At 37.6% G+C, this 11,612-nt stretch overlaps 1 protein-coding gene across 2 annotated transcripts in view; it reads right to left on the reverse strand.

Annotated features, from left to right (window-relative positions):
• LOC126412117 (3'-5' RNA helicase YTHDC2-like) overlaps positions 1 to 11,404 on the reverse strand; it is a 345,826-nt gene extending 334,422 nt beyond the window's left edge. For both annotated transcript variants that reach the window (XM_050081554.1, XM_050081552.1), the window contains exon 1: positions 11,165 to 11,404. In XM_050081554.1, coding sequence (XP_049937511.1) covers positions 11,165 to 11,273 — 109 coding nt within the window. In that variant the 5' untranslated portion in view covers positions 11,274 to 11,404. The remainder of the gene's footprint in view (positions 1 to 11,164) is intronic.
• Between the last annotated feature and the right edge of the window lie 208 nt (positions 11,405 to 11,612).

The raw sequence follows: 11,612 nt of genomic DNA on the forward strand, positions 1-11,612 counted from the left end.
CGACAATGGTATCATGGCGGAGACAGTCACTGATCAGACAAATGCTAATACTCTGAAATTCTTTGCCACCAAAACAGACAACAATTGGATGTAATGTGGCCTGACTATTCTACCAATCAAATCCTTACACAGTATCTTGAACAAAAATGAATAATTCTCAGCAAAATCCATCAATATAATTAATTCATTTTCTGCAATATTTCTTTTTAGCTGCTTAAGTACAAACTTTGGTATTTTGACACAAAGTGATGGTTTCTTAAAGCGGTAATTTTCAAAATGAGTGTCTCCATAAAATCTTCAACAGTTCTCTGATGTGTCTCTAATGTGTGGGTGTGTGTGTGTGTGTCAGTACGGATCCACTGCTTGCATTCCATTGTTTTGTCAGTGTCATAGTCTTTAAAAGCATCTTCAAGAAAAGCCTCTAGTTGCATTTTTCCTGGACATTCCTCACAATGTTGCAGCATACAATCTTTTGATTCCAAACTGCATACAGTTTTTTTTTCCCCCATTAAATCCTCGTAGTCATCTTGGAAGGAAGCTGACATTTTCATGAATTGCTCATACACACAGTGAATGTGATCCAGAAGCGCCAACTGTAGTACACCATTTCGGTCTTAGCTCACAAAATTTTGAGAAGCTCAGTTGATTTCCACATTGCTTACAATAAGCGATGAATATTTCTTACAGGTTACAAAGCAGCTGGCCTTTCTGCTTGTGAATCTTTTCCCAATTTACTCTTACTGTAACACAATCCTTTTTGCCTGGAATAAATGAGAAAAATCAATCATCATCTTAAAAAAGAGTGAGGATCTTTTTCTTTTACTTCATCATTGAGCCTTTTCCCTTTTCGGTTGGCAGGTGTTGCCAAAAACCCACCTTCCATCTTTAGTTTCCTAGCCTTCTTCACCATTTTAGTTGAAACAGCAAATTCTTTAGCAATTTTTTTCAATAGTCCAGCAATTTAGAGCCAGGGTCAAAATTTACTGCAATTGCTCTAATTCCGAAGCTTAATCTCAAGTTTTCAATTAAGATGTCCAAATCTTTATATTTTTGGCACACTTCTATTTGTATCTGAGCAATATCTACTTGGCTCACACCAGCAGCTGTGGCAATTACATTAGTAATGCTGCCTTGGACTTTCAGAACTCCGCACTTCAGGTATCCCATTGAGTCCCTTTTGCTGATCCATTGAAGCTTTAACGGTGACTCTCCAAGTGATGATAATGAAGTATTAGCAGGAAAGCAAGCATCAACAACACCTGTGTCTTCAATGGATGTGATTCTTGCTTATCCTGGTGGGGTGATTCTTTTTGGACCACTTCATGTCTACATTTGGTACAAATTTTCTGACCAGGTTTAAAAACTTCATTAGTTAGTAATTTCAACCTATTGCAATGTTTACTGGCATTAATGCCTTCTTGGTTACATGTTTTTCTTTACCAAATGGGTTGCAGCAAGTCTTCAGGAGGAACTGAAATTCTGTCAACAACAAGGCATTAGAGGTATGAACAAATTTTGGCATCTTCAGTAAAATCAAGCCCAGACCTATGTCATAGAAGCTCCTTGTCCACTGGCAACATTTCCTTAACCGATTGTAGTTGACTTTTGCCATGATAGGATGGTTAGCCTATCAAAACATACTGTTTAAATGATTACCTTTAGCTATAACAATGATGATTGATTATTCAAACACTCATTACTCAACACTTAAGATTGTACAATGTCCACACCAAATAGGGTACCACAAGTTTCCCCAACTGAAATTTCCTCATATTTCCTTGATTTCCAGACAAGTTTTAGCATTTTTCCCTGACAAATTCTGAGATCTGATGGGTAATAAAGACTGAAGTTGGAAAAAATAAACAAAGGGACTTCTCTTCTTATGTACTAACATCAATATCTCTTGTAATGAATTGTTTTTAGATGGAGAAAGCAAGCTAAATGGTATATCTTTTTCATTAAGACCACTGGTGACACAAATATGCATTTGCTTGGAGTCGCAAGACAGATTTAAAATATCTTCACAGATTTAAGAAATAACTTCAGAAAAAAACAGGTCTCTTGAGAGAAGTCTAGAAGGCAGGGAAGAGTCGTGTAACCAACACTACAGGTGACCACCAGTAAAATGTTGATTCTATTATGTTTGTCACTGTCAGTTACTACCCACTGTGTAATGTCCACTATTTTAGAGGAATTTAAAGGTATTACAGGTATTTGGTCTGCCTTCTTAGCTGAGTGGTAACATTTTTGCCTGCCATACAGTGGGCCCAGGTTCAATTCCCGGCTGGGTTGCAGATTTTCTCCACTCGTGTCCTCATCATCATTTCGTGATCGCCGACACGCAAGTCACCCAATGTGGCGTCACCTGAATGAAGACTCGCAACCTGGCGGCCGAACTTCCCCAGATGGGGACTCCCAGCCATCAACGCCACAGGATCATTTCATTCTACAGTATAGTGTGATTTTTCTTTCAAGAAATATTTGAGTATACAGCATACAACTGCCAACGACTGCCACAATATTCTTCATCTTAGAAATCGTCCAAACTTTCTAATATATGAACTACTTTCAAAGTGCTAAAATGTACTAGAATAAATAAAACGTCTATACAATGCCATACTGTAGAATGTACTTGCGGTAAGACAGCCGCAATTCCTGAAATCCATCACCCATGGCCTCTGGCCTGGCGAGGAGCACTGCAATCCTGGGTCCATGGATAAACCACAAAAATCCACCGCATTACACCACACACAAACAGACCCAGCCTGCGAGCAGAGTGGTGAGATCAGATACAACAGGTAGGGCCTGCACTTTAGTGGGAAACGATGGGCTTCAGATCAGCAGGTCCGATCCATTAGATATATTTGTAGAAATGGCCTGCAGTTTGGCCCGTTGTTGAAGTCCACTTGTGTGGCCAGCTATTCACACGTCACAGACACCGTGTTGATTAAATGAGACCGCGGTGACCAATCCATGCAACAGATAATGTGTGCGAATACTCTGAGAATCAATGCTAATGAGGATAGGTAACAACTAATTGTGAAGATGATCATTGAGCTGCAAACAGGGATGTAGGAAAGAGAATCACAGTCTCACAATTAAATTTTCAGTCCTAGCCTTTGTCAGAAAATGAGAGCACAAATACTTTCACATAATCACTCAGACACAACTCACGCACACGACCGCCATCTCCAGCCGCTGCGTCAACAGTCTCAAGAATCAGGTCCAAACAAACCACTCCTCATGCCCCCTGCCTCTCATTGGCAGGCTAGGGGCAAGAAGTGGTGGCAGCACTAACTGCAAACTGAGGGGAATGGTAGGAAGGGTAGAAGCAGTAAGAATGAAGGAGTAGCGAAGCACAGCACATACTCAGCTGCCTCCAGCCAGCAATGATGCACGACATCTCAGGAAACAAACCATTTCATCTACTGAGACAAAAATGAAATTTTTCCAGTGCCTTTTTTTTTTTCAAATTTTCCTGATATATCCCTGATTTCCCTGACACGTTTGAAATTCTCTGATTTCCTTTTTTTTTTTTTTTTTTTTTTTTTTCAAATTTTCCTGATATATCCCTGATTTCCCTGACACGTTTGAAATTCTCTGATTTCCAGAACTTGTGGCAAACCTGCCAAATGCCAAAGATTACTCAGCACAGAAGACGCAGACAGTGAAAATTGCCAATAATGAAAGCAACAACTGAAAGTGGTGATTCAGCAATGTAACACTGTTGCGAGGACAGAGCCTTAAAGAGTATTGCTGTTTTATAATACCGATGGAAACTGAGTGACAATGCATATTTGCATCACCATGCATTGTAGGGTTACAACGTTCTAAAGCAACATAACATTCCATCATGATCTTCTACATGTTATAATATTTCATAATCTTAAGAATATTTTCTGAGGTTTTATTATATTTATATTCTATATGGTAAAATAATGTAAAAACACTTCTTATCAGCATAGTTACATTTCCTAAACCACAGGCAAATCTTATAAACACTACAATTACATAGTTTTTGATTTACAGCTTAAAATTGTATTAATTTTTTTGTATTTATCGATAAACCATTTTCCTTATTTTTGATAGGTATTCTTCCTCATCGATATGCAAGATCCAGAAATTAAACAATATAGCTTTGAAAGCTTAAAGCACGATCTTTCCAGATGCGGTAAGGAAAAAAGGATTGAACAAGACAGTTGAGACATTAACCCAAAAAACAGCCTACAATTTGAACGCACAATATTTTGGCCAACATTGCAGATACATATCTTTTCACCGAGGCATCCAATGTTAATTACACTTGATCTATAGACACCATAGGTAGGACTAACCATCTGAAGTTTTTGTGTGACTGGTTCACATGAAAACAAGCAGTGGTCAGTCAAACCTTGGCTCTCAGAACAGCACGACGAATTTTCTAGCCACTTCAGAGGCTTGTATCCATATTTAGGTGTGGCTAAGTCCCTAATTTTTGCCATGGTGTGCTTCAGCATAAGAAACTTGTCTGTGTTCATTAAAAGCAAATGACCAAATGTCTGCTAGAACTTTAAAAGAAAAAGCCCTCAAAAATTCAACCACTCAACATACTGGACTGAAATTTGGTACATAATCACCAAAGACCATATTGAATCTTCACACCAAATTTCAATAGATTTGGATTTGGTCGAATGGGGACACTTTTTAATGTTGTTTCCTTTGACATGGAATGAACATTATTCTAATGTGTTCTTTTACAATCTGTATAGCATAATGACTTCTTTTGACTTTGTAGTGGGTTATTTCTCTTGTCTTTTCTGCTGTAGGCTTTACAGGCCTATCAACACGATGAATGAAATCTTTTATTCATTATGACTATGATAAAACTCGTGTTGTATTTCTTACTTGTGAAATAGTATTACTTATGGTAACAATACTGGCTTTACACTTTATAATTCCTTGATGAAGATACACGCATTTGGAATCCAACAGTTTCTTGTATTCAACCAGCAGCTGATCTTGCAGAATTTGTTGAGCTAAGAATATTTACACGGTACAGGGCATCACCTGCACACAATTGTGAGGAAATATATTTCATGAAAAGAGAAGAATTTATGGGAGATGTTACAAAACACCTGCAAATGTCATCTGTACTGTCATAAATTAGTCACAAACGAGGCATAAACAGGTTTTTTGATCATACTTATTTTTAAATGTGACGACATTTCAAAACAGAGAATACACAGGACAGTAAGTAATTGATTCAGAAAAGGGTCCATTAACTACATGATGTAATGGTTCTGCATTGCTTTTCATATTTCATTCTGATTAAGTCTGGTTTGCTGTCACATCAGTCATAACTGTAAAAACCTGGGGATTTAGAAAAGCATAAAAAACAACTACAGCAATATATGAATTCTCAACACAACCTTAAATAGAGTCTTCCAAAAGTTATCTGAACTCAAATACATGGTTGCAATCATTTCTGTCAAACAGAGAACCTTCAAAAAGTTGAAATTAAACTCTGGGGAGAAGAAAATTGGGACACAAACATCCATCAGTGTACTGCACACTCCTCTGAGATACTGTCAGTCAAATTTGGTGTATCACAAGGCCCAATCCTGGTTGCTATACTGTTTCTGCTATATACTGGTGACATAAACAAATGTAAGTACTGTTAAGTTTCTAGGTGTATGGTTTGAAGAAAATCACACAGAATTCTCCTGTAAATTATATTACAAATAAGCTGTCAACTCTATGTTGTGTTCTAACATCATTTCATAAGACTTGGCATTAAGACTCTACCATCTGTAGGCATTTACATAAAATATCATTTGCAGAGAGCTGCATCTTAAACAAAGACAGCTCAATGATATTATAAAGAAACATTCAAAGTTGTGAAAGCATGCAGCAGGCTAACGTATAAGAGACTGAGTGCATAACCACTTGTAACCAGAAAAGTGTGCTCAATGTTAGGTGTGGAAGCACAATAACTCTTCAGTTGAAGTTAAGGGAACAAAAATGCCAAGAGCTTTTACATATAAAAGTAAAACAATTATTATTAGAACAAAGCTTTTATTACACAATGAACGACATCTTGAAGGTTATAAATATTGATTAATCTCACAATAAATGGTCTCTTATGCCTGATAATGTCATGTCATGTGTATGAGGTCTTAACGCAAGTAATTTGTTTGTCCGTATTAATTGCTGTTATTGCTTGTAGCATGCTCCGTCATGTTTCACTGAACCACACATTATTTCATCTTATACTAAAAACAAACTGCATCCCATTTGATGAAGAGCAAATGCAATGTGATGTCTGTTACATTCTTGTATTATTCCAAAGGTCTTCAAGTAACACATTAAATTGAGAGGAAAATAAATAAATCCTGAATAACTGAAATGTCCAGTCTACTATGTGCGAATTCATCTCCTGTAGTCTCATCCAGTCTAAGATACCATATATATTCCACAGTTAGTTTGAATCTAACAGAAAACTCAACAGTCCAATCCAAATTCATAGATATTAAAAAAATTAGTTATAGCAGCAACTGATTAAGATCATGTGTTGAAATGTACAGAAATCCTATGTGAAGGAAATCTACACCTACCACAGATTAAGTGAAGTCTTTTATACCTCTTCACCAACTCACAACCAAACTGTTAGCTTACAACATAACCTACACCTCGAGTTATGCTACAGATCAGTCTGTCACCATAACCTATATTCCAAAAATTAGGGTCAACCGAAAGGTGTGATACAAGTCATCAGCTAGGACTCCTGACATACCTGCGTAGTGTAGTGCAACATTATGGTCGCGCAGCATATTCGAAATGGATCCTATTTGAAGAGTGCATTTTGTATTCCGTTGTGGCACTCTCTTTAGAGTTAAATGTCAATGTTTCAAAGTTGCTTTTGGTTAGTGAGTAACTGGACTGGGGCAGTGCTGTTTGCTGTATATTACTTGCCTGCTTTGTATTGGAGCTGTTTCTTTGTAGCTTTGTTAGTGAGTTATTGGTTACAGATTTGTTTTCAGCTTTGGAATTGTTAGTTCTGCATGCTGTTAATGGGCAGAGATTTAATTTTTATTTTGCGTTTGTTATTAGGTGGATATGAAGAGGAAATTCAGCAGTAGCTTGTTGCATGTCACAATGGGTGAGGATACAGTGACATGAGTACTGTTTGCACATTTTTACAATTTATTTTCTATTATTTACTGTAAGAAGTATATTTTCTATTATTTACTGTAACAAGTATGGTATGTATGTTTAATTTACATGAATGGTACTTTTCTGCTTGTAAACAACAATTGCTTTTAACGGTATTTTTATGCATTTGGAGTTAACAATCCGTAATTATTATCAGTGAGTACTATGGAGTTTCTTCTAACTATTTTGACGAAGTTGGGTTTCCAATAATTGTTAGCTCTGCAAATTTTGATATAGTAAACTTTGTTCTAGATATGTTAATTGATGTTTCTGATAATATGTGGGGTGTTCAATAAGTAAAGCAACACTTTTCTTTTCTTTTAGGCAGTTTTTTTTTCAGTATTCCAGTACATCAAGCTATTCCCCATTCTTTTGGCTAAAAAACCATATTTTCCAACATAATCTCTATTCAATGTGACAGCATCATGCCATCTTACTACGAGGGCCTGTATGCCTGCAAGGTACCACTTTACTGGTAAAGGTTGGTTGGTTGGTTGGTTTGGGGAAGGAGACCAGACAGCGAGGTCATCGGTCTCATCGGATTAGGGAAGGACGGGGAAGGAAGTCGGCCGTGCCCTTTTGAAAGGAACCATCCCGGCATTTGCCTGGAGCGATTTAGGGAAATCACGGAAAACCTAAATCAGGATGGCCGGACGCGGGATTGAACCGTCGTCCTCCCGAATGCGAGTCCAGTGTCTAACCACTGAGCCACCTCGCTTGGTTACTGGTAAAGGTCAGAGCCAATGTCTTGCTACATCAATAATCTCTCCACCATCCATGTATTGCTTCCTCCGAAGTGCATTCTTCATTGGGCCAAATAGATTGATGTCAGAAGGTATGAGAACTGGGTTGTAGGATGGATGAGGAAGCACAGTCCAACGAAGTTTTGTGAACTCCTCTCAGGTACATGAGGCCTTGTGTGTCAAGGAGAAGAAGATTGTTTGCATTTTTGTGGCGACGAACATGCTGAAGTTGTTTCTTCAATTTTCTGAAGGTAGCACAATACACTTCAGAGTTGACTGTTGCATCATGAGGAAGGACATCAAGCAGAATAACCACCTCGGAATCCCAGAAGACCGTCATCATGACTACCAGCTGAGGATGCAGCTTTGAATTTTTGCTTAGGAGGAGAGGTTGTGTTGTGCCACTCCATGGATTGCCGTTTTGTTTCTGGTTCGAAATGATGAATCCATGTTTAATTGCCTGTGCCAAAGTATGACAAAAAATTGTCATGATCAGTCTCATAATGTGCAAGCAATTCTGCACAACTGGTCATTTCTCTTTTACGGTTTTATGTTAGGCAGCAAGGAACCCAGTGGGCACACACCTTTGAGTACCTGGCAGGTGAGTCTCCTAGCACGACCAACAAAGAAGTCCAGTTGTGCGGTGATGCGCTCGATTGTGAGCCACCAGTCACCTTGAATGAGAGTGTCTGCATGCTCCAACATTGCAGCTGGCCGACACCTTGTTCAATGAGTCACTGCACTTTTTTTCATATCTGCAATCCTCTGGTTTTCTGCCAAAAGAAACTCAATGACAGCTCTCCCCTTGGAACACGCCTCCATTACAGATCCCATTTTGAAGGCAACATATAGTGCTGCCACCAACTGGAGCTCCATGGAACTATAGGGACTGAAGTGGGAATATTCCATAATGTCCTGCAACAAATTCCGCAATTTTTCAACTAAATTTGCACAAAGGAAAAAAAATGTGTTGCATTACTTCTTGAATGCCCCTTTTAGTGCATTGTGGGATTTGTTCTAGCAACATAGGTGAAATACAGTTTTCAATACCAGTTACTGGAACTAGTTGTGGTTACTTGGTATCCCGAACTCTGTTCTAGTTAGATACATCCAGTGAAGTTTCTATACCATTATCAGTTTTTACATGAAGTTGCAGTTATGTGGAATCGAGAACATTGTTTGAGCCATATAGGAGAAGTGAAGTTTTGATCAGAGCTTCTAGAGAGAGTGGTGGTTTCGTGGTATCATGCACTCTGTCTGAGCTATATAGGTCAAGTGAAGTATTTGATACCATTTTCGGAAGAGGTGTGGTTCCGTGGACTTCATTTTCACTATATGGGTCAAGTTAATTTTTTGACACTAGCTTTTGGAGTGGGCTTCGTTTGAGCTACATCAGTCAAGTGAAACTTCTGATAGGCCTAATACTTTTTTGCAGATTTATTTGTCTGTTGGTACCATATAGTTCGGTTACTCCATTTACATTAATTGCAGTTACCAACAGTAATTTTGTGGACTATTTTTTCTTTTTTATAATTTTGTGTAATGATGGCTTACTGGATCGTTGCGGAAATAATTGTTTGGATATGTCTTTCATATTAGTAATGACATTTATTTTGCATGTTCCTTTTAAAAAAAAATTGTCCCGTTAGGTTCACAATTTCCTTTGTATTACTTCTATTACAGTTTGTACAATGGGACTGTTTTCTTATGCTTGTGTCTCAAATGACAATGTTACTGTCACTATACCGCATAAGGCGAAATGGTGTCTGCCACCTTGATGACATCACTGTCAAAACTGACAGCTGGTATTGGAAAAGAAATACTGTCAGTGTTATGTTCCTTTTCTGTTTGTACAAGTATGTTATCACACAACACATCAAGTACCAGGACAAAGCTGACATTTGTTATCAGTAGGTTCAGCTGAACCAAACCTGCTTGTCTCTCAATTCTATTACTACTGTCTAAACACAGCCAACAATGACATAATATTTTATTTTTTGCTATTAAGAATCAAAGCTAAGCTGGTCTGTAGCAACCAATATAGCAGGCCTTCTAGGGATGGTACGTTTATTATAAAATTGACCATGACTTTTTTGTATTTATCCATGCATCATGATGCATGTCAGTACAGATTCTGCAAAAGTAATTACAGTTTCTAATTGATTCAACTGTTTTTACGTATTAATGTTCTATAACCCATAGAATAGGCTACAAGTAGACACATGAATATAAGTATTAATCTAACTAGTATTAAATTTAAGATTATAGCGTTGTAAACCAAATAAATGTTCCATCTCACATAAATTGGTCTCCATAATTTCTGTACCAGGCATCAAATAAAAACAAAATAAGAATTAATTTTAAATTATGGTAATTTTTATTGTAGACAAAATTTGTTACACTTGACATTATTTGTTCCCCATATACTAAACCATCCAATAAAAAATTGTTGAAGTAGTTTTCTGGAGACATCCTCCCTGAGCGATTCATTAATTGACAGAGCTGCACAATTCCTTCTACTGCATGCTGCTTGTACACTTCACACTGTTGTAACATTTACTGTCTCTGGCTTGTTAGGTGAATTTCAAAAGGAGTTCTTATGCACAAATGGAATCTTCTCTCAGCTGTATGTTCATGGTACAAGTAACATTCCCAGTTCTTTGAAAATTGATTGGAAAGCTGCGGGTTACCAATCGTATCACGACCTCCACTATTCACTACTTCGTGATAAAATATTTTAGGCAGTTCTTGTAGCCAAGTCACTACTGCTTTATCTATCTTGTCCAAGGCGTAATCGTAATTATAATTACTAAAGGTGAACTTTTATTCTTTTACTATCGTGAGGCTTGGTTCACATGCAAATGATGGTAAAACACAAACATGTGCCATTACATCTGCTAACGGTTCGAGCAATTGCATTTGAGAAATTGAAATTACTGGCAGTTAGAGGAAAGAACACAACGGTTTACGTCTTATTACGTGTTTCTATTTCAACCGCATCCAATTAATGCTATTCCTTGTAATAGCCAGTGTCTTTGGTGGAAAAAAACGTTATCTCCGCAAGATTATAAAACGGCAGGACAATAATTAACGTTCTTTCGAGGGTGGTATGCTGCTGGGCGTGTAACAATGTAGAACAATGAAACTTAAATAAAGCACAAGCTCTCATCATCCCACGTCCATGTCTTCAACACGGAAGACATTTGTGAAACAGTTGAGGATAATGTTACCTTTGCAATCTTCGGATTTCAAGAATTTCTTCAATCTCAAATTAACAGCTATTCGTACTTCTTCACCAACTAGGTCGGCAATATTTGACCCCATCTTCTTTTTTGACATGGTTGGCGTTGAAAGGGAACTCTAATAAATACAAAGCTACAAACTGATCGTATTTATTCTTGATGACAAACTTCTAAAATTTAGTTAACAAACAACATAAACAAAATTCCCAAAGCACTACATGCCGGATAAGTCAGTCTGCAAAATTTTCAAAGATATTCCACATCTTTGCTACAGTCAGTGAGCTCAATGTTAGAGATATCACCTTGGCAACTGCGACGAATCGCTACACTGATTACAATTGGGATTCAGCTGAAATTGATCGACTTTTTCGTGGTCACAGATTTAAGAGTAGCATAGCCTCAGTTAGGTTGAAGGTGATAATTTGATTGTGCGTTG

This window comes from Schistocerca serialis, chromosome 7 (genome assembly GCF_023864345.2).
Source record: "Schistocerca serialis cubense isolate TAMUIC-IGC-003099 chromosome 7, iqSchSeri2.2, whole genome shotgun sequence".
Classification (NCBI taxonomy): Eukaryota; Metazoa; Arthropoda; class Insecta; order Orthoptera; family Acrididae; genus Schistocerca; species Schistocerca serialis.